The sequence below is a fragment of the Cryptomeria japonica genome, chromosome 9, assembly GCF_030272615.1.
Source record: "Cryptomeria japonica chromosome 9, Sugi_1.0, whole genome shotgun sequence".
NCBI lineage: Eukaryota > Viridiplantae > Streptophyta > Pinopsida > Cupressales > Cupressaceae > Cryptomeria > Cryptomeria japonica.
In genome coordinates this window covers 736,601,851-736,627,168 of record NC_081413.1, presented here as the reverse complement: position 1 = coordinate 736,627,168, position 25,318 = coordinate 736,601,851, and the positions used below count along the sequence as shown (strand labels likewise).

The window sequence follows — 25,318 nt, the reverse complement described above, 5'->3', positions numbered from 1 at the left end:
TCCTGAATCCATGGTATCTGATAAGGTTTAGGGTGTTTCAATCTCTTCAATTTAAACTTATTCACCATCTCTTCTGAAACAAGATTATCTGAACTACCACTATCAATAACAACTTTACAACACTTACCAGATACCTTACATCTGGTCTTAAACAGATTCTTCCTCTGCAAGGGCTCTTCATGTCCTCCGGTATGACACAAAGCTCTCCTCATCATCAATAGTTCTCCATCTTCCGGTTTATTGTCTGATCCGGTGGGGTTTTCTTCCACCACTACTTCTCTTCCGGTAGCCTCTGTCTTCTTACACTTGAATGCATGATGTCCTTGTCCTCCACACTTAAAGAAAGTTCCTGTAAATGTCCTCTCGTCCTGTCTTCCAAAGTTCTCATTCCTGTAACCATCCGGTTCTCTCCTCCGGTAGAAATTTCTACCATCCTTCCGGTATGAATTACCTTCTTTTCTTACTTCCTTGTCCTTGTTCATATCTTTACTGGTTCCTCTTCCTTCGGTACATCTCTTCCTCCTTGAAATCTTCCTTTGGTAAACCTTCCACCTCTACCTCTTTGTCTTTGCTCATGTCTTTTATTCAAATTCTCTTCCGCCTTTAGGACATACTGGTAAGCCTCTTCAACACTCTCTAATTTGATCATACTGAGTTCATCTTGTATAGAAATCCGCAATCCATTCAAATATCCTGCAATTTGTTCAACTTCATCATCAACATGTCCATATCTGATGTTGAACTTGTAAAATGCTTCAGTGTACTCCTTCACACTAGATTCCTTCTGTCTCAGATTCTACAACTTCTGGAGCAAATCCACTTGATAATTCACTAGCACCAACTTCAATTTCAACTTAACATTCATTTGATCCCATATCTTAATCTTTTCTTTACCTTTTCTTTGTCTATCAACTTGCAAATTCTCCCACCGAAGAGATGCATGACCTTTCAACCAGGTACAAGTATATTTCACCTTCCTCTCTTCTGCAGTGTTTTCAAAATCAAAATACTTCTCCATTTCCGAGATCCAATCCATCAATTCGTCCGAATCTAACTTCCCATCATATTTTGGTGGGGTAAAATGAGGTTTAGTGTTTGTCCTACTCAAAACCCTCAAAAACCTTTCTTCATCTGAATCAACCGCTGGTAGGTTTACTTGTTCTTCCAGGGCTTCTTCTCCTTCATCTTCACTCACATCTTCAATGTGTCGGCCTCTTCTCTGGGCTATCTCCATGGCTTCTAACTGGGCCGCTATTCCTCGCATTATCTCCATCACAACAAGGTATATATTCCCACACACTCCACCTTCCTAGTTCCTCTTTGTGCCATCGATTCATGCTAGTCCTATGAAATTGTAGGTTGGATCTGCAATCCGCCACCCTACAACAAGAAATTCAAGACACGCAACCTCCGGAACGAAACTTCACTCTGATACCACTTGGAGCAGTCACTGGTGATGAGGGACCTCAAGGAGATTAATCCAAACCAGTCAACAAGAGTAACACAACAAAAACACACAGATATGATGGAGGCAATGCAGAACAAATAATTTTATTGCATGAAATTTGATTACATCCAACCAGTCATAACTGGGTTACAACATACCGTCTCATAGGCCTGGTACAATAGGTCACAACTGGGACCTTGAATCGAAAGATCTATCTTCTATGCATAGTCTAGCTACTTGATTTTCTTCTTCGTTTCATTCTAAAGCATAATTAAAAATATATATATCGATCCAAAGGATCCAATCAACCCAAAAGGGATCAAAACCCGAAGAACAAGACCTAACATGAAAATAACAAGGTTGGCCTCCGCCAAGAGATTCCTTCGAAAAATCCAAAGGATGAAACATAGATTGCAGGAAAAGGTCGGCCACACACCAAGGAACATCGAAATCAATGCCCAAGGCTCTGCAAGCTTCAGAATGGGTTCCAGAAGATCACGGAAATAGGTCCAGGCAACCGGTAACAAAGAACTATCAATCCGGTAACAAGAAACTGACTTGGAAACCAATAGCGATAGCTTGCCGAAAAGTGATCCAAATGTGATGCAGTTTGAAAGAAAGAAAGATGATCAAGTCTTCAAGTAGAATCCAATTCCACAGGATCCGGTGAGCCAAAACTAGGACACATACAAAGGAAAATTGAAACTGCAAACAGAAAACAAAACAAAAAGGAAAATGTTTTTGGTTGATGCAAGATTGTTGTGAATCGGGGATGCTCTTGCATCAACAACACTAGAAGAACAACCAATTGGACTAGTAATAGGGACATCTATAGAGGCCACAAAACTAGAATGAGGAGCAAAAATTACAACTCCTTTAAGAAGGGAATCCATGGAGGGGGGAGATCCATCTATTGGAAGGGAGGATACACCGTCGATGGGCAAAAAGGCACTAGGGCAAGTCGAAATAGACGTACCAGCGAAGGCCAAAACATAGACAATAGTGATGGAGACGTCCACACAAGAGGGAGGGGGAAATCCATCCAGAGTCGACGTGGAAGCAGTAGGAACAACAACGACTGGAAAGGAGTGGGCGAGAGACATTTCAAAGTAATTTCAATTTTGTTTACAATAAATTTAAAAATTTGATTATTTTTAATGTTCATTTTTACTTTTATAAAATGATATGCATTATATTGAGGATAAAAATTAAAAATTCTAGAATTTTTATTGAGCATAGCTCCCAAAAATCACCTACAACTAAAAAACCTATCACATCTAAAGAAACAATTCATGATTATGCTATAGAACCTTGAGAAGCGATTTGATCTAGAAAAGCAGCTTTATGTGTATTATGTTGATTGATATAAATAATTACATATGAATAACATGGATTAAATGGATGTACAAATGAATTCTAATAAAATAAAAACCCTAGATGAAACCCTAGATGAGGATTAAGTTAAATCATGTCAATTGTCCTCATGTTATGAATTGAGACAACATGACCTAAGTAATTAATTGATGATTAATAATTACTAGGTGATTCATCTATTGACTCCAACACACCCCTTAAGATCAACCTCAGGAGAAGCTAAAAATCTAATGAAAAATGCAATGATGGATGTATGAATGGATTCGACTACAACACCTAATGAGGTATGCATGTACATAAAAAATTAATTTTTGATATCCAAAGAAAATGAGAACATCTCATGGAAAAAGACCATCTCCAAAAGTGAAAATGAAATAATTGTAACGGTGAAATAATAATAGGAGGACCTGATGTGATCCCTAAGGATTGCTTCTTTCAAATAATTACAATGAATGTACCCCCTATAAGAGATAGCTAACAAGGATACAAATTCCCCCATAAAAGTGGCTTCTATGTTGAGGATGAAATCTTGAAGATAGTTAACAATCCGCTACCTACAAAAATATTTCTCCCCTTAGGAAGAATCAAATACATTGGTGATTGGTGAAGGCATTCCCATAACATGCATGAATAGGGAATCCAAATCCAAATGATGTGTGTCTCTAAAAACTACTCAAATATCTATATGGTGAAATGAGATGATATCAATCTAAAATCCTATGAAGACTGATGTAGAACGAGTTGCAAAGAGGATGAATATGGTTGACTAAAAATGATGATGTGGCTATTAGGAAAGAGGAGATGAATGTTCTCAAGATAATCCTCCAAATCTGCAATATGATACTCCATAAACAAGGATGATATTTCTACAAGATAAGAATCCCAAGTAGCTATGTATGGAAGATGATGAATAAACTACTACATTAAATCAATAGGGGTCATGGATGTGGCAATGCCGAGCTAATAAGGAACAACAAAATATGGATATTTGGTCTTGATGTGAGGAGTGAGATCTAGGAGACATGCCTCTGATCCTTTAAAATATGAAATACTTGTGATATACTCAATCTCCTTAAAGTATCATCATTAAAGGGTATGTGATATACATCATCAAGGGAATGGTACAATTTATAATAGGGTCCTCTAGGAATGGAGAGATATGATGGTCTCTGTAGATTTCCCAAAGTCTAAGTCTAAAGTGTGTCGGGACAATGAATGTTCGATAATATAGTACACATAGTGTCATGATCAACAACATAATAGACCACTCCTACAACATGGTTAATGATGGTACCCCAAGTTGATCTACTCCCTGGTGTGTCTAGTTTAGGCATTATTCTGTATAGATAAGGCAAACTATTAATCGACCTAAGATGTGTTATGATGTCAAATTTTAAAGGCTCATAATTATCCTTTTCCAGGATGACCATATAATGTTGAACATAAAAACCCATGATACTTCTTAAATAAAAAGTTAAAGACTAATAACCTCAATGCATGTAATGTAGATCAAATGAGGTCATCTCATGCAAATAGATTCTTTCCAAATGTCAAAACATCCAAGTAATTGATCAAAATATGAAATCACAAAAAAATGTTCATAAAAAATATATGGGGAAGATTCTAGAAAAAGTGGATGGATAGATTTGAAGAACTTTGAATACCTTTATAACACCACAAAAATCATTAAACTCATGGACACAAGAAAAAATTGTGAGCTCAAAAGCAAAAATTAATGATCTAACTTTAATAGGTAATAAATTATACCAACAAAAAAATTTAATGATGAGACTTGTAGCACTAGAAAGTCCTCAAAACCAAAATTTTGATGATATTTTGTTCCCTAATTTTGACACAGTATGCCCATGTTATGGCTAAAATAGAAAATAGCTACCTTTGGGCCAAATGGGGCTAGGAAGGGGGTAGAGTATTGCTAACATTGATGTGGAATATTCTTCCAATTGTCAATATAAATCCTCTACCCAAAAATGTCATTGGATTCCTAGTAACTTGTTGGAATATGCTAAGAAACCACAAGTTAGTAGAATTTAGCAAATGTGTTGAAATATTCTAAAAAGGGAATCAAAATATTCCTTGTCAAAAGTTGTCAGTAGGAAAAAAATGTTGGCTAGTGGAATATATTAGATTTTCTAGAATATTTGTAGTGTACTTCTAGTAGGAGAGACATATTGTTGGCAAAGATTTCAAAGCTTCTTGAGAAATTGGGTGGTAGGTTTTACCACCATTAGGAATGCCCTTCCAATAGATGATTTCAACATCACCCACATCTATAATATGACATATTTTGTAGGGTATGATGGTAATTTTTAGTGATTTTTTTTCTTTGTTGTCCTTTTTAGATCATTTCTAGAAAAATAATAGAAAATTAGAAAAAGGAAACCATTGCCTATACCTAATACAATGAATTTTATGGTGATTGGGGGCATGTGAAGGGTCATACAACTATATAGAATCTAGTGTATGGATTCTTGGTTGCTAAGTTTTTTTAACTTCTTAAATGTTGAAGAATTGATAGGCATTTATTAGGCTATTGGTTGTTTTGGATCCAATGGTGATGCTCATTTTTCTCTAGGATGAGTCAATTTTTTCTTCAATGCTATATCTCTTAGAATTTGAATTGGAGGTCACAAATCTAGTACTCTAATATGATATTATATAGTTCAGAGTAAATCCCTACAACTCCCATATAGTAAACCCCACAACTCCTAGAAATCACCTGCAACCAAAACACCTCTCACATATAGAGAGAAAAAGCCATGATTGTGTTATGCAACTTTGAGAAGATATATGATCTAGAAAAGAAACTATATGTGCATTAGATGGATTGATCTGAATGAATACAATTGAATAACCTTGATTGAATGGACACACAAACAAATGCTTATAAAAAATCCTCTATGTAACCCTAGATAAGGATTAAGTTAGATCATGACAAGTGTGACCTATAAGTATTTTAATCTAAATATAGAAAACCACTCATAATTTTAGCTTAAGTGAATAACATGATAGGGGACCTAATTAATTATAAGAAGATTGAGCTATTTAATCTAACAACAAAAAAAAAAGATATAGAGAAACACATGATATTTACTATCTTTTATCATACTATATAAAGTTTTTACAAATGTCAACATCACTTCAAATTAAGTGACTATTGTACCAATATTATAGTTTACTACTCTATCTCCATTCTTGATCTTAAATTTGATCATAGTTTGGTGCATAACATAGAAACACATTAAAATAAATAGAAACAATTCCGCTATCTATAGATTATTCTACATTGTAAATAAAATCTTTACTGAAAATGAGATTTTTTAAAAAAAACTCTAAGAAAGTATATTTTTAAATGAAGATTCTCAACCACTTTCAGGGTGAAATAATTTATTATATACGAACAAGGACTTCAAGAATTTAAGAAACTCAAACTATGAGAAAATCATTGATCTTAATGAATACAATAATTCATTATTTTAATAGATAAAGAGAAAATTTTATGTCCAAATAATGACAAACAAATTTCATGATATACCTAAACTTGGTTTAGAATCATAATTTTAAATCTCAATACATTAAATCTTTTAAATTATATTTAGATTTAATAAAAATAATCTATCAACATGTGAGAACATGTATGAACTTAGCTAGAAGCACATTGAAGGCAAATTAAGTAGGGAGGGAGATGCACATTCCTTTATAGTCCCATAAGGATATTCTCATACTCAATATTATTTGGTAGGAAAGCAAGATGCAAGATATGTTGGCATTTGCATGAAGATTGCATTAATGATATGTTATGTTGTCATTGATGTCAATTGAACCGGTAATGATATTGCTGATATTGTTGTTATTGTTGATATTGTCTTGTAATCGGTAGGAAGAACTTTGTGAAGAATATTGTAAACCGGTATGTAGGTTTGTGAGTTGAACTGGTAACCAAAGTAAAAGGTTAAACCCTTTCTATGTTATGTAACTGGTAAACCCTACCAGTTGTTTTTGTTAAAACCTAACCGATTAAAGTTATTGAATTGGTTATGTTGGTTTATGATTTGATGTTGAGAGGTAATGATGGTGACACATAAGGTCATTGTATGAAGACAAGGTCAATTGTTTTGGCTTATTTGTTTGTCTAGGGAATGAGCAAAGTGTATTGCATCTAATGCAAAGTGTGTGATGAGTTACTGAGCTCAATGAAGTGGTAATCAAGGAGTGGTTGAGGTTTTATTGATTGATGTGTAAAGATTGCTATGAAATCCAATGGTCATGCTTGTACCGTCTTGTTTGTAATCTCGATGAGAGGATTAGATTTTTGTTGTGTTACGTACCTAATTAATTTGTATTTAAGGTCGATGAAGTTGTTTTATTTAGTGTTGGCAAGAGTTGACAGAAATCAGTTGAGTGTGTGGTTGTCGAACTGAAGAATGAGTCTACAGTTTGAGTAAAGGTAGACAGAAGCTTAAATGGATCTGATCAAGCAAGTGTAGTGCTATTCAGGCAGATCAAGAAACTCCTGTTGTTTTCTAACAATTACAACAAAATTGAAATCCCCTAACCAAGTAAGCTCTAACAAGCTTGGTTACTTATTAAATCCTCTAACAAGGTGGTCCATTAGATTGGATTTTTAAATCCTCTACTGAGGTTACTCCTGATAGGGTATCTGCTTCTAACAAGGCATTTGTAGTCAATCCCTTAACTAGGTGATTCCTAACAGGATTAGTTCTTTACAAGACTTTTGTAAAAGCTTTAATAGGCTTGGCTCCTAACAGGGTGAACTTCATAAGAGTTCAAATATTATCTTCTAAGTCCCATCTCAGCGTGGTTTTTACCTATTTGGGTTTTCCACATATAAATACTTGTGTCATGTGGTGAATGTTTTTGTGGTTATGATCTTATGCTTGATTTGATTAACTACTTAACTATTTTTGATAAGGCATGATAACCAGAAGCATTGAGAAATTAAGCATTGGCATATGATAAAGCATTTGGATGTTTACAAGTTAAATGTTGTTTACTGTTAAGTTGTTGTAACAGTCAACCGAGATTCTTATGAGTATTGATCTTGACAGTGGTATTTCATTGATAAGTTTACTTTGTATGTTTGAGTTTGAGTTTGGGAGGTTTGTATTAGTTTTTCTATTTACTGATTCACCCCCCCCCCCCCCCCACCTCTTAGTAATCTACTAGATACTTATTCTTTCATCATACCATCAATTGGTATCATAACTTGTCAGGTCCTCTAAGGTCTAAGCCTTGCTAGATCATGATGAAGAAGGAAGGTCTGAAGTTCAACAGAGAAAACTATAGGATATGGAGCGACATAATGAATATTTACATTAAGAGTCTGGCAAGTCAGTATTGGGATCATGTAGATACTAAGTATATTGCACCTACTGGGACTCTGACTGATGATCAGAAGAAAGAACAACAAGAAAATCATCAAGCATTGGAGGCTATTATCAGTTCCCTGTCTGATGCTAAATATGTAGATGTTCATGGTCTTGAAACTGCATATGAATTATGGAAAAAACTTGAAGAGATTTATCATGGTGATGAACATGTTAAGATTGCTAAAGAAGAGAGTCTACAAGGAAAGTTTGATGACATGAGGATGTCTGAAGGTGGGAATATCCAGCAGTATGGTCAAAGGATAAAAGAGATAGTTGGTGAAATTAAAAGTGCAAGAGGGAAAGTGGAAGATGCCACAGTAATCAATAAGGTACTAAGAACCCTACTACCAGTCTATTCTATTTGAGTTGCAGCTATTCAGGAGCTGAAGTCCATTGACAAAAATAAGGTAACTCTTGACTCCATCATTGGCAAGCTTACTGCTTTTGAATTAAACGGTTATGATGGTAGTGTACAAAAATCTGAGTCTGCATTTAGAGATTTTGTTTCTAACCCATCTGTGAGAAAAAGTAGAGATACTAGTCATGGTTATGAATCTAGATCTAGTAGAGATGCTGATGATGAAGACAGTTTAGTGGAGATTGAAGCATTATTGGCAAAGCGGTTGCATAGAGGCACTTGTAAATATAGAGGTAAATTACCTTTAAAATGTTTTGCATACAACAAGATTGGTCACATAGCGGCTAATTGTCCTAATGGTGAAAATGAACACAAGAGAGATAAATTCAAGAAGTATAAGGGTAAAGGCAAAAGAGATTGTCTTATTTCTATTGATAATGGTATCACTGATGAAGAATCTGATGGTGATGCTAGTGAAGATATTGTGTTTGTAGCTATTAAGGAAGAGATGTCATACCAGAAGGCATTAGTATCTAGGATGGATAACTCTAATGATTGGATCATTGATAGTGGTTGTTCACATCATATGACCGGTGATCGAAGCAAATTTATTTCCTTGAAAGAATTTGATAGCGGTGTTGTTAGATCTGGCAATGACTCACCCTGCATGGTTAAAGGTAAAGGAGTTATTTCTCTTAATGGGAAGAGTAGTGCAGATAATGTCTACTGGGTTGAAGGACTAAAGAACAATCTTTTGAGTGTGGCATAACTCAATGACAAAGGATACCCACTGGAGTTTAAAAATGCTATGTGCAAAATCTTTGATAACAAAGGTGAATTGATTGCAACCGGGAAACAAACTAAAGGTAACTTGTTTCATCTTAATTCTAAAGTTAGCAACTATTTTTTTGCAAAAATAGATGATAGCTGGCTTTGGCATAGGAGATTTTGTCATATAAACTTTGATAACATTGTTAAGGTGAGTAAGTCCAAGACAGTGAGAGGTTTGCCTCAGTTAAACAAACCGGTTAATGCTCTCTGCAAAGAATGTCAGTTAGGAAAGATGACTTCTTCAACTTTCAAAAGAAAATCATTTTCAACAGAGCACTTGTTAGATTTGGTTCATACAGATCTTTGTGGACCAATAAGAACAAAAAGCATTCAAGGTGATATTTATTTTATGATTCTCACTGATGATTGCTAAAGGATGATGTGGGTCACATTATTGAAAGATAAGTCTAAAGCTTTGGTGAATTTACTTATGTGGAATTTACTAGGTACTATGAAGAGAATGGTATCAAATGACAACTTTCTACACCGAGGACACCACAACAAAATGGTATCTCAATAAGGATCAACCGGTCAGTTGTTGAAGCTGTTAGGACAATGTTGATACAAGGAGGTGTAGCGAAAACCTTTTGGAGAGAAGCTGTCAGCACAACTGTCTACACAATGAACCAGGTTCTGGTAAAGAGAGGTAAGGAAAAGACTCCTTATGAATATTGGTATGGAAGATCACTTGATGTTAGCTATTTTAAGATATTTGGAAGAAAATGTTTTATTAAGAGAGGTGATTACATTAGAAAATTTGAGGCTAAGAGTGATGAATGCATATTTATTGGTTATTCCACCAAGAGTAAGGCCTACAAATTTTTTAACAACTGGACACAGATAATTGTTGAGAGTGTTGATGTTCGAGTGGATGAATTTCCTGAAGTCTCAGAAGGAACCAGTTCAGAGAAAAATGATGAAGATCCTTGCATTTTGTTTTTGGAACCATAAACTATGAAATCTGAAACCGGCAAAGCAAATTTTGATGCACCAGTCCAACCGAAACAGATAAATTCAGAAGAAGATGATGACAATGAAGAAGCTGAACCTGAAGATAATGATCATGTTATTCCTAGATATGTGAGACTGAATCACAATCTTGAGCAGATTATTGGAAATAAGGATGCTGGAGTGCTAACTCGAAGAAGAATCAAAGAGAATTCTTGCATGATCTCTACCATTGAACCAAGAACTGCTAAGGAGGCATTTGGTGATGATTATTGGGTTAAAGCTATGAAATAGGAATTGGATCAAATTGAGAAAAACAACACTTGGACCCTAGTACCTTGACTGGTAAATAAGAATGTTATAGGTACTAAATGGGTATACAGGAACAAGTTGAACGAAGATGGTGTTATGGTTTGCAACAAGGCAAGATTAGTATGCAAGGGTTATGCCCAAGAAGGAGAAGATTATGGCGAAACTTTTGCAGCAGTAGACATACTAGAAGGTGTCAGAACTTTACTTACATTTGCAGCCCATAAAAAGTTCAAGGTATATCAGATGGATGTTAAGTTTGCATTTTTGAATGGGATATTGGAAGAAGAGGTATACATAGAGTAGATAGATGGTTATGCTTTGACTAATGAGAAAGACATGGTATGCAGATTGCATAAGTCTTTATATGGATTAAAGTAGGCACCCAGAGCATGGTATGAAAGGCTTCATACACATCTAATCAAGATAGGATTTCTGAGAACCAGTGATGATAGTAACATATATCTCAAGTCTAAAGGAGATGAAATACCGGTCAGTGAAGTATTTGTTGATGATATTATATTTGGAGGTAATGATGTCATGAGCAACAGTTTTGCAGAGGAAATGGAAAATGAGTTTGAAATGTCTTTAGTAGAGGAAATAAAAATTTTCATAGGCTTGCAGATATAGCAAATGAAGAATGGTATTTTCATTACACAGTCTAAGTATATGAAAGAGGTTTGAAGACATTTAGCATGAGTGACTGTAAACCAGTTGGGAGACCAATGGTTATAGGTTGTAAGTTGTCGAAGGAAGATGAATCTAAGTCTGTTGATGAGAAGGAATACAGGTCAATAATTGGAAAATTGCACTATGTTGTTCACAACAAACCAAACATAGCCCATGTGGTTGGCATAGTTGCTAGATTCCAGAAGAATCCTAAGGAGACACACCTGATAGAAACCAAGAGAATCTTTAGATACCTGAAAGGTATTGTTGACTATGGATTATGGTATCCATATGGATGAAACTTTGATTTGAAGGCATACACAGATGCTAATAGGGCAGGAAATGTTGATGACCGAAAAAGCACAACTGGTGGAGCATTTTTTCTTGGAGGAAGGCTTGTTTCATGGAGTAGTAAAAAGCAGAGTTGTACTTCACAATCTACTGCTGAAGCTGATTATGTTGCAACTTATATGAATTTCACACAAGCTATTTGGATGAGGCACATTTTGGAGGGTTTTAAGATGAAGATTTCAAAACCTATAAAGATTATATGTGATAATACAAGTGCCATAAATATTTCCAAGAATCCTGTTTTGCATGCATGAACCAAACACATTGAATTGAAGTATCATTTCTTGAGGGAAAATGTTCAGAGCAAAGATGTTATCTTAGAGCATGTTTCTACCAAGGAGCAACTTGCAGATATTTTTGCCAAACCTCTGCCTAAGACTACTTTTGAGTATCTTAGAAGTTAGTTAGGGGTTGTCCCTCTTCATGAGGTTAGTTGAATATGATGTTGATTGTATTAGTCCCTGAATCACTTGCAAAATTTTACAAGGGTTGGTTTAGTAGTGGATGTATTCTACAGGGGGAGCATCAAGTTGTAGTACGTTGTTGATGCACAGTGAACATTTGACATTACATGTTTTACTTTCAATTTGGCACTGTTGTCAAAGGGGGAGAAGAATTATGTGATTATGGGAAGGAAAACTAGTGATAGACTGAAGACAGAGAGAGCATGTGAATACTTGGTAATGTAAACCAGGATTCCTAATCACAATCACAACAGTAAAGCAATGGTGTTGATATTTGTATTGCCATCAATGCCAAAGGGGGAGATTGTTGGCATTTGCATGAAGATTGCATTAATGATATGTTATGTTGTCATTGATGTCAATTGAACCGGTAATGATATTGCTGATATTGTTGTTAATGTTGATATTGTCTTGTAACCGATAGGAAGAACTTTGTGAAGAATATTGTAAACCGGTATGTAAGTTTTTGAGTTAAACCGGTAACCGGAGTAAAATGTTAAACCCTTTCTATGTTATGTAAGCAGTAAACCCTACCAGTTGTTTTTGTTAAATCCCAACTGATTAAGGTTGTTGAATTTGTTATGTTGGTTTACGATCTGATGTTGAGTGGTAATGATGGTGACACATAAGGTCATTGTATGAAGACAAGGTCAAATGTTTTGGCGTGTTTGTTTGTCTAGGGAATGAGAAAAGTATATTGCATCTAATGCAAAGTGCGTGATGAGTTACCGAGCTCGATGAAATGGTAATCAAGGAGTGGTTGAGGTTTTCTTGATTGATGTGTAGAGATTGCTATGAAATCCAATGATCATGCTTGTATCGACTTATTTTTAATCTCAATGTGAGGATTAGATTTTTGTTGTATTACCAACCTAATTGATTTGTACTTAAGGTTGATGAAGTTGTTTTGTTTAGTGTTGGCAAGAGTTGACAGAAATCAGTTGAGTGTGTGGTTGCCGAACTGGAGAATGAATTCACAGTTTGAGTAAAGGCAGATAGAAGCTTAAATGGATCTGATCAAGCAAGTGTAGTGCTATTCAGACAAATCAAGAAACTCCTATTGTTTTCTAACAATTACAGCAGAATTGAAATCCCCTAACTGGGTAAGCTCTAACAAGCTTGGTTACTAATTAAATCCTCTAACAAGGTGGTCCATTAGATTGGATTTTTAAATCCTCTACTGAGGTTACTCCTTATAGGGTATTTGCTTCTAACAAGGCATTTGTAGTCAATCCCTTAACCGGGTGACTCCTAACGGGATCAGTTCTTAACAAGACTTTTGTAAAAGCTTTAACAGGCTTGGCTCCTAACAGGGCGAACTTCAGAAGAGTTCAAATATTATCTTCTGAGTCCCATCTCATTGTGGTTTTTACCTATTTGGGTTTTCCATGTATAAATACTTGTCATGTGGTGAATGTTTTTGTGGTTATGATCTTATGGTTGATTTGATTAACTACTTAACTATTTATGATAAGGCATGATAACCGGAAGCATTGAGAAATGAAGCATTGGCATATGATAAAGCATTTGGATGTTTACAAGTTAAATGTTGTTTACTGTTAAGTTGCTGTAACAGTTAACCAGTATTCTTATGAGTATTGATCTTGACAGTGGTATTTCATTGATAAGTTTACTTTGTATGTTTGAGTTTGAGTTTGGGAAGTTTGTATCAGTTTTTCTATTTATTGATTCACCCCCCCCCCCCCCCCTCTCAGTAATCTACCAGATACTTATTCTTTCATCATACCATCAAAATAAGAATGGGGAAGAATGTTTTTTCAAGAGAATATGGATTTGAAAAAAGAAAAAAATGGTGGAAGATATTGAGGCAAATATCAACAAAATTTTGGTTGGTAATGCCAATACTAAGGTGGATAAGGAAGTACCCTACATCAACATCCCAAATATTTTTCTAAATTTGAAAGTGGAAAAGTTGAATAAAGATGTGGTGATCACTAAATTTATCAATATTTGGTATTGATGGATTGAACAAAACGAATGGATAAGTTAAAAATAGAATTGTCCTCTTCTAGATGTGAGTTTTTTTTGCAATTAGAGTTTTTTCAAATATTTTTTCTAATTTAATTTGAAAGAGATAATGTTATTAAAGGTGATTCTTAGTTTATGGGTAATGTTTGGTTTTATATCCAAGCATGGTCCCTAGTTTTTGATATATATATATATAGTAGATTAATTATGGAAGCTCCTTCATACATTATATTGTATAGGTTTCTCTAGGTATTATGGTCAAAAGAGGTGTTTAGTTGATAGGTGATGCCTTGGGGGAGTAAGTTTATAGTTCAAATGTCACTTTTGGCAAGTAGTTGACATCTTATGATAGGATTTGTGTCAAGAGGGAAAACCTCTAAGACATGAAATGAAATTGAACTCTAATTTAGGAGTGTGGCATTAAGATATTGACTATGAGTGTCTTCCTATCAAGTTTAGCAAAAAATTATTCATCTCAAATTGATAGGGAGAATGATTCTATTTCTAAAAGGAAAGCTATAAATAATAGCAAGAACCTTGCATCCCACCAATAGGGGATAAACCCTTAAAAATAGAGGGGGTTCCATTAGAGTCAAAAGTGTTTGAGGAAATTGAGAACATAAGTTCAAAGGATTGAGATCTCGAGCTAGGGAAACTGTCTAGACTAGTCTTTCAATCAAAGAAATGGAATATGAATATAAAGAAAATGTTGCAAAATTATGTGTTTCCACTTATAGGGGTAAAATATGAGGGAAAAATATTTATAGTACGCTAATGGATAATGGAGGCAACGATAAAAAAGGAAGGAAAATTGAGGCCAACAATTAAAAGTTGAAGGCTTTGAAAGAATTAGAAAATGACACTCAAGCTTGAATGAGAAAGTTTTTTAAATTTAGAGGTGAGAACCTCCTGCAAACAAGAAAGAATGAAAGTGATAAGTTAGAACATATAGGGCATAAATAGTCCAAACAAACATAGTTTTCTTAAATGAATAAGAGAAATAGAGGTTATGGATGTTTTTCTAATCTAAGAAACTAAGGTGACAAGTAATTGTTTACTTAATTTTCTCTCCTACATCTAAAAAGGTAGAAATGGGGTGATGGTGAATGCTAATACCATAGTTAGGAATTGGTCATTCTTTAGAATTAACACATTTTATAGAAGGCTATTTTAGAAATCAAAACATTGTATCTCAATTATTTTATTTTTTATAGGATAATAACAAGTCCATAATATCCAATATTTGTTTCCCTAACTTGGAGAATGAGCGGTTAATAGATTGGGAGAAATTGAAATATTTAAGGGAGTTGGATAAGGGGGGAAATTGGATTATTGTGGATAATTTCAACACCATTATGTTCCTAGAAGAGAAGCAAGGTGGTAGTAAGGATTTGACTTCTAGATCTCATGCAATAATAAATTTTTGTGGGAAGCTTTCTCTAGTGGAAATTGTTCCTAAATATTGATGTTTACTTGGAATAATAGGTGTACTAGGGAGAATAATATTGTATGTATGTAAATATTTTTTGGGGAATTCAAATTAGATGTTGAATCCAATTTTCTTTTGTTCCAAGGTTATTCATTTTGGTTTTTTGGATCACTGATTAGTGGAGTTGATTCTACATAATAATAAGAAATTGACTAGATGCCATTTTGCAATGAAAGCAGTTCAGTATGTGCATCCATATTTCTTCGATCCCTTCAATGAATAATGGAAGGTAGAAGTAAAGAGATTTAAAATATTTCCTAGGATTTGTAAGAAATTGTATAAGGTTAAAAAATAGGTTAAAGTATGGGAAAGGGAGATAATGGGAAATCTATTTGTAATAAAGAATCAAGTTGACTCTATGTTGAAAACCATTAAATAGACATATCTCTTTTTGAGTATACAACATATCTAAGAGACTCAAAAAATAATTTGATGGAATATCTTAATATGATTTATAGAGTGGAGGATATTTTTTCAGCAACAAAAATCTAAAGTGAAATGGCTCAAGGAGGGGGCCTCCATAACTAAGTTATTTCATCTTTCTACAAATATAAAAAGATATAATAATAGAATAGTTAGTATACGACTCCCTTCTAGAAATATTTTGGAGGATATAAAATCCATAAGAAAGGGAACTATTAATTTCTTCAAGGAAATACTTGATTCTTCTCCTCAAGATGATATGCAAGCTTAAGAAACATTGCTGAAGAATATTCCCCAACTCATGAATAAGGCAAAAAAAATTGATTTGATGAAATCATTTTTATTGATCAAATACATCATGCTATTTTCTTGCTAGGGTTAGGAAGGCCTTGGGACTAGTCGGTTGGTTTTCAAGATGAATTCTTCCAAAAAAAATAAAATTGGGAAGTGGTGAGAGATGATGTATGGATGGTAGAAAAAGAATGTAGAGCTAGGAAGGCCATGTTGAAGGTATGAAATTCTACTTTTCTTGTTCTTGTCCATAATAATAAACATCTAAAGTTATTTGATGAATTTATGCCTATAACTATTTGTAATAAAATTGATAAAATTGTTACCAAGGCTATGGCAATGAGACTAAAGGAATGATTAAAGGAATAACTAGTTATGTAATTTAGAGACACATAATATAGACTTCACAGATCTAGGAAGAAAAGAAGAAATGGTAAGAAACAATAAATTAGTTTTATTAATCTTCAATTAAAGAAATTAAAAATTATTATTTGTAGACCACTAATACTCATTATACATGCAAACTCAATTATTACCTAAAGACCCTATTACTAAAAGTGGTCTTTTCATTAGCTGGTGGAAAAGAAAAGAAAGAAAGCTTCTTTTATAGTTCACAATCTCGAGCGATCTGTATATAGGTCTATAGATGGCTTATAGCATTATGAGACTACGTGTACTCCTTACAGAAAGCACTTAACTATACTACAAACGAAACATACTTCCTTGCACTAGCCATTCGCCACCAAAACTATGAGACTCAATCATTTTTTAGCTCTTTACTACCAAATGTGCATCAATATATCATCATGCACCATTACAGAATACACACTATTTCATTTTGAGCACAAGACCCTCTTTGGTGCTCAAAATTTTATATTTACATGCATCATTTCCACATGATCAATCAATATTATGTGCATATTAAGACTTGTGCGTGCATACCTTTACCATATTTTCTATATGCTCAAATATTATTGCATTAAAAAGCTTAGGTAATGTATCATGATCTCTCGCTCATGCACATGAACTAGTTGATCTTATATTTCCTTATCATAATTGAAAAACTATGTGTAATGTCATAAATTGCACCCTATGCAATTCCACGTCACAAAGGTGCCTCACTTTAAGCTAATTGGAAATATTCTCCATCTCCTTGTCCTTTTGTCCACATGGATTGCCTTGTTAGCTTAGAATTTGTCCTCTTCCCTACCATGTTGATTATTATCTCATGCATTGGAGATGATTTTGGGACTTCTTGATCACTTGGTGAAATTCTCAAGCTCTACCTGCATATTTTTTGCATCTCTCTTATAGATTTTCTATCCATCATCCACCATTATCACAGTCTTTGGAGAGCTCTTCAAACTCAACTCCGTTCATCTAGGTGATAATTTCTTGAGTGTTGAAGGGGAGGTTCTCTCTTTCTTTCTTTGTTTGCATATACATTGCTTTTATCTATCATATCAATTGTTATATCTATTTTATTTCACCTTTACCTCTTCTATTTCACTCGTGGCTACTATCTTGGTTGTCCATAGAGGTGGAAATACCAAAGTGAGGGTCTGACTGAGGCAGACCTCTTAACACAACCCCAACATTTTCCCTTTTTGTTTGTGTGCAACTTTGTGATCAAGAGAAGTAGATTATCTTACTGGAGGCTTCAATTATGGACTGGTTGTAAGCTTCCTTCATCTTTGTCTATCTCTTTTAGTTGTTTGCATTCCATATTGTCTCTTTTGTTCAACATTACATTATTAGCTTAATGATATTATTGCATCCACATCTGTTGTATGGTCTGTGCTCTATCCGTACAAGAACTTAGTGCTTTGTGCTAGTGTCCCAGTTTTGTGTGTTCGTCGTGAGAACAAAGACTTAGCAGAGTCTCTTTCAAGGGTCTATGTAGTCTTAGTTATTTAATTTTTTACTTTACATTCCTTAGCTCACCTTTAGTGAGTGAAGGTCGGTTTGTTCCTTTAATTTCATCACTTCAAGGGTAGAAAATATCATCCTCTACACTATGATATGATTAATCATGTAGCATCATCAACATCTTGGCCTTTCAATTTAACCTTATACTCCTTCCTCGACATCTTCTTATCTATAGTATATATCACTTGAATTATATCCTCTCATTCAATTTGATCTTGTCTTTAATAATTCTCTCCTCCAATCCACTTCTCTAAAATATAAACCTTCTCTCAACCCTCAAGTTGTCCCTTAACACATGAGTCTAAGTTCACAACATTGAATAGTGGTGTTACAACTATCCCATTTGGCAACTCTATCTTATATGAATTTTTATCAAATTTGTGCAAGACCTCAATTATGGCCCTATCTTCTTCAATTTCAACTTTCATATGTTCCTCTTCAAAACCTTTCTTTATGCAAATGCGCTAAAGTTGGAGGTCACCAACCTAAAATTTTACATCCAGTTTCTTCTTCTCTACATGCTCCTTATATTTTGTGTTTCTCTTATTGAGCTACACATGCACCTCCTTGTGCATGTCATACATATATTCCATGAGATGGTTTTCCTCTGAGATCCTCCTTTTCTCTCACAATACATTGTGCAACTCTACAAACTCATATTGGAATCTATTGATAGACAATATTAAATAAAATCTTCTCATTTCTTTTATCACTAACTTGTATGCAAATTCTACCTATAATATGATCAAATGCCAAAGCCCTAGATTTTAACCCACCAAAAATCACAATAGATTTCTAGGCTCCTATTAACTACCTCCATTAATCCATCTATTTAAGGTTGGTATACTAAGCTAAGCTACAATTAAGTGTTTATCTTCTTCCATGAAACCCTCATAAAGTGTCACATGAATTTCATGTCTTTATTTGGCATAACAATGTGTAGAAATATTTATAACCCCACACTCTTTGAAAACCACGTTTTTCTACTTGTATGAAAATGTCATTCTAGTATGATATGCATCATATTGGAGAAGTTATCCTTAACCAAAAAGGATAAATCATGGCCATAGTGCATCTTAGGGAACCTCAAAATAAAACTCATGGTAAAATTCTCTCATGGTCTCTCAATAACTAGCAAATGTTGATATAACCTTGTATTGTGGCTTCTTCCTTTTGGTAATAGACAAAATCCGCATTGCTATAAAATTCTTCGTAAATCCACAAACATGTGCAACTAGAAATACCCCTTTCTTTCTTGTGACACCATTTTTTTTAATATGAAAATGACCAACCAAACCTTTTATGTGCTTCACATTGATGAGGCTCTCACACACCAACTCCATAAGTATACATAACTATGTGCCATTAAATAACAATTCATCCTATATCAACTAATTCACCAGTTCAATTGGTATGTGCGCATGGGTTATGTGTGTGCCCTCCATGTTTCTTTAAAGTGTCTATATTACTCTACCACCCCACTAATTAAAAAATAATGACTCCCATGTGTATTTCATTCACTAAGAAAAATATTTAAATTAAGACATTTGTAACTTTGTTCGACTTCCAATTTTGATGCTTTAGGACAAATGAGTAGTTGTGGAAGAATTCTACCCATGTCATATGTTGATGATTCAAATTGCCCTATTTTTTAATAGAATATAGTGCATGTTGGTCCATAATAACATAAAATCTTTAGGTAGCAAGTAGTTCCTTCACTACTTCAATGGATGCATGATTGAACATGGAACACTTGATCCGATGCAGCCATAACCGGTAAAAACCCTCAGAAGAGTCAACCGGCTTATGCAATAAGAGAGACACAATGCAAACAACAAGAAAACATAACACATTCATATAAATAGATCATATTCAATCCATAGAACTTCCGAAAATCATCCGATAATCATCAGATTATCATCAAAGAACATCTGGCAGTTAACCGGTTACATGCAGGCTTCAATCCAGATACAATCCAACCAGGACTCTAAGAATCAACCGAATCACAACATGCGAATCTCAATCCTTATTCTTAGTTCTACTTCCTCTGACCCTACAAATGATTACATGACATCATATTTATACCCACTTTAACATATCTGGGTCAGCCTCAAAAGATCACATTCACCAATGCAGGAAAATGAAATGTGTAATTAGGTTGGCCCTAAGATTTAAGAAATCCTTTCGAAAAATAACAACCAAGTGATACGGTTTAGTAGGAAGGTCGGCCACATGCCAAAGAACATTGGACATTACCCAAGATGGATCCACACACCAAGAATAGTGCCACTAAATGAAGGAAAATCATCCGGTAAGCACAAGAACTATCCCGGGAACCCAGAAACAGCCACTCGAAAGTGATAATTGACTAGAGAAGAACCCAGATGAACTAGAAATATGGAATCAACCACATGAAATCGCCAGGAAACTGCCAACAAGATCTTCCATGAAGAACAAGCAACTACCGGTACATACCAGTAAGAATACTGAAACTGCATAAAGAACTAAACAAGAACAAAACTGAAAGGAAATGTTGTTGGTTGATGCAAGATTTCTCATCGACCAGGGATGCTCCTACATCAGACAACCCAGGTAGAAAAAGATGTTCCATGAGAGGCAACTCATGAACATCTAAAAGGATTTGAGATGAAGATCCCATGCTCATTTCTGATCCAAACATCTTATTTATCTACCAATCTCTGCTCTATCTCTCCTGGTGCTTCAACTGACTTCACTAACATATGACTCTCTTTGTTTCTCTTTCTTTGCTTCAGGTCTGCATATTGCAATTCTGATTTGGTTCTGCCACAAGACTTTATCCGATTTGTTACCATCAGCTCCCTGTCATCCGGTTCCATCTGTCCATCAAACTCATGTCAGGTCCTTTTGCCAACTCATGTCACCCTCTAGTATAACCTCTGCAACCGGTTCCATCAGATCTTTCTTCAAAACCTCTAGTATAACCTCTGCAACTAGTTTTGTCAAACCTTCTGGTATAACCTCTATCACCAGTTCTTTCAAACCTTCAGGTATAGCCTCTGCCACTAGTTTCCTGCAACTTTTCTCAGGACTCAGATTCTTCACCTCCTTCTCTTTCTCCTTCAAAGAAATCAATGTGAACTTCTACCCATCCTTTTCAATAGTAAGTAGGTTTCTTCTACAGTCATAAATAACTCCTCTATGATATTGCCATGGTTTTCCCAACAAGACATGACAAACATTCATTGACACAATATCACATAAAACTTCATCTCTGAAAGGCCCAATATTGAAATTCGCCCAACACTGCTCCTTTATCTCTACCTTTTGATCATCTTGTAACCAACTTACCACATAAGGACAAGGATGTTCAAGCCTCTTCAACCCAATATTCTCAACCATCTCCTCAGATACTAAATTATCAGTACTTCTACTATCTACAATGACCTTGCAACACTTACCACCTAATTTGCATACAGTCTAGAAAAGACTCCTCCTCTGAGTAGATCTGGTATCCTTTCTTCTGAACATAAGGGATTCTCCTTGCTCCGGTGCACAGTTAGATCCGGTACCATCCGGTTCTTCACTTGCCACACAACTTCTTGACATTTCTTGCTTACATTCATAGAATCTATGTCTAGTTTCTCCACACTTGAAGCATTTGCTAGGGAATTCTCCACCAGTACTCCTGCTACCCTTCCTTGGTGTCTTTTGTTTCAGTTCTTTGCTCCACTTAGGTTTTGAATCCTCTTCTTCAACCGGTTTCTTCATAGTATCATTCATTTTGAATTTCTCATTTCCCTTATTCGGTTGTTTTCTTCTCACCTTCTCCCCAGCCTTCAAAGCATACTTGTAAGCTTCTTCAACTGTTGAAACCTTCAACACACTCATCTCATCTTGAATGTTAAAATCAAGTCCATTGATGTACCTCACCACATTTTCTCTATCCATCTCTCTATGTCCAGATCTGATTACCACCTTGTAGAATTCCTCAGTATATTCCTTCACAGTCATGTTTCTCTGTTTCAAGTTCTGCAACTTCTTGAACAACTCCAGTTCATAGTCTCTCGGTATGAACTTGGCCTTCAACCTTGCAACCATTTGTCTCCATTGGGTGATCTTCAATTCACTGTTCTCCACTCTGTCTTTATGCAACTCTTTCCACCACAAGGAAACATGCCCTTTCAACTTGGTTTGTGCCAACCAGACTCTCTGCGGGTCCTTGACATCCTCAAACTCAAAGTAGTCCTCCAACTCTTCGATCCAATCGACTAGATCCTCGAAGTTCAGCATTCCAGAAAAGTTAGAAACCTCAACTTTATGCACTTTACTTGCTTGAGCCACCACTCTTAGGAATCTTTCCTCTCTTTCATCTCCCGGTCCTTCAGCTTCCTCAAGCTCTTCATCGGCTTCCTCATACTCATCCTCAGAGTCAGGGTTTCTTCACAAACCAGCCAAAGCATTCTAGATTTCATTCCTCACTTCATTATTGATGTCTTCCATCATCTGTTCTACCCTCCAGGGGTTTGTTCTCCTCATTGACATCTCTCCTTCCACTCCAGCGAACTGCCTCAACTTGGCGATCTGACTAGTGGTTTCAATTGCCTCCCCTCGACGATCTATTGAACACCCATGCAACCTGCCTCCAATCGCCGACCTGTCCACCTCGAGGAATGCATCAATGTTCGCAAACAATTCTTCCACCAACCGGTCCATAACTAGCTCTGATACTAATTGATGCAGCCATAACTGGTAAAAACCCTCAGAAGAGTCAAGCAGCTTATGCAACGAGAGAGACACAATGCAAACAACAAGAAAACATAACAAATTCATATAAACAGATCATATTCAAGCCATAGAACTTCCAACAATCATTCAGTAATCATCGGATTATCATCAAAGAACATTTGGTAGTTAACCGGTTACATGCATGCTTCAAGACAGATACAATCCAATTGGGACTCTAAGAATCAACCGGATCACAACATGCAAATCTCAATCCTTATTCTCAGTTGTACTTCCTCTGCCCCTACAGATGATTACATGACATCACATTTATACCCATCGGAACATATCCGGATCAGCCTCAAAAGATTACATTCACCAATGCAGGAAAATGAAACGTGTAATTAGGTTGACCCTAAGATTTAAGAAATCCTTCCGGAAAATAACAACCAAGTGATGCGGTTCAGTAGGAAGGTTGGCCACACGCCAAAGAACATCGGGCAAGACCCAAGATGGATCCACATGCCAAGAATCGTGCTGGTAATGAAAGAAAACCAACCGGTAAGCACAAGAACTATCTCGGGAACCCAGAAACAACCACCTGGAAGTGATAACTGACCGAAGAAGAACCCAAATGAACTAGAAATTTGGAATCAACGAAATGAAATCGCCAGGAAACTGCCATCAAGAACTTCCACGAAGAACAAGCAACTACCAATACATACCAGTAAGAATACTGAAACTGCACAAAGAACTAAACAAGAACAAAACTGAAAGGAAATGTTTTTGGTTGATGCAAGATTGCTCATCGACTGGGGATGCTCCTACATCATGATCATATGTCAAATAACTCCACATGTCATTCAACTTTCATTGAAGTATGTAATGTACGAGCATAAATTTTAAAGGCCATAAGTTTTGAATCCAAAAGCTAATTGAGCCTACTTTTTTTAGAACTAAGACCTTGAAGATTTCAAGGTCATCATACCTTGCTTGCTCTAGAAAGAAAGTTTTGATATTTTTTTGGGCCTAATTTAACCATATAAGCCCTCAAATTCACATTTTGGAGTTTTATTTATTTATTTTTACAATTATAAACATAATGGGTTTGTACATTCAATTGTTAACTTGGATTGCAAGTGTCTCTCAAGAATCATTTAGACATGTAAATAATAGTAGATAATTATTAGGTTGTTTTTGCTTTAATTTGAACTTGCTAGAAAATTTGGTTTGCTTAATTACCCTAGGAAATTTCTATTTTTACTAGATAGTAGGAGAGACAAAAAAAATTCTAAAATGAGGTGAGTGTATGATTGTCATAGGCAAACAATGAAAATAAGGGGGAAAAAATGCATGAAAATATTAGCCAAAATTGTGAAACTCATTTTTAGGCTTATATGTTGGCTTGGTAAGTGAAAAGAAAATAGATATTAGCTTTTCTAGAATGGACATAAAGAACATTTATTTACATAATATGAATTATTCATACCAAAGTCACTTATACTTCAACATATCAACATTTTAAGGCACTGATGATCTATAAAGCTATGTTATGTAATCTTAATAGAATTTTGCTTCCATTTGCATAATGCTTGTTTCTTCCACATTTTTAAATGAAAGTACATTCGATACCCTAATTTTGAATAGTAGATTATCTATAGTCATGAAGAGGCATAGCATTCTTGTTGACGTAATATAACATAATTTCTTAACAAAGTGTGAATTATTATATCATTTTATGGATCATTAAGAAATCTCAAGTTTTTCCTTATCACAAAGATTTATGGAAAATTGATATTCACGCATTAACCTATCTTTACTATCCTAGTAGACAAGAATAATATCCAAAGATTAAAGTCGTCCTACCCATCCTCTTCACTTCGAATGATCCATTTTTTTAGAAAAGTATTAATTTATTTTTTCCAATCATCCACTATGAAAGTGACTGATATAAAAATATATTTGATATATTAATTCATTTTATTTATATATATGTAATTTCATTTCAAATATGTATAGACATCAAGATGTTATTTTTATTTTTCTCCAAATAAAAAAATGTGTTTTAAATATACTATGAAAAACGTGCTTTCATATTAGGTACTCACCTCAAGATGGAGAAGGTATAAATCTGAATCAAGGACTAGATTCCATCGAATGTGAGTTATCCATTGTGGAAAGAAGACCGAAGTGTCAAAATTCCTGCTTGCTATAACCCTGCTTCTACCTGGAGCTACTGGTACACAAAAAAAGAGAATATCAAGACTCTTTATCTTCTCTTCTCCATTTCCTGTATCAATCTTTTCCTGCAAAAAATACAACATGTTTAACAAA

General features: G+C 35.0%; 1 protein-coding gene across 4 annotated transcripts in view; it reads right to left on the bottom strand.

Annotated features, from left to right (window-relative positions):
* The window catches only part of LOC131038708 (protochlorophyllide-dependent translocon component 52, chloroplastic), an 84,461-nt gene that overhangs the window by 54,421 nt on the left and 4,722 nt on the right, over positions 1-25,318 (bottom strand). For all 4 annotated transcript variants that reach the window (XM_057971234.2, XM_057971235.2, XM_057971233.2 and 1 more), the window contains exon 5: positions 25,093-25,290. In XM_057971234.2, coding sequence (XP_057827217.2) covers positions 25,093-25,290 — 198 coding nt within the window. The remainder of the gene's footprint in view (positions 1-25,092; positions 25,291-25,318) is intronic.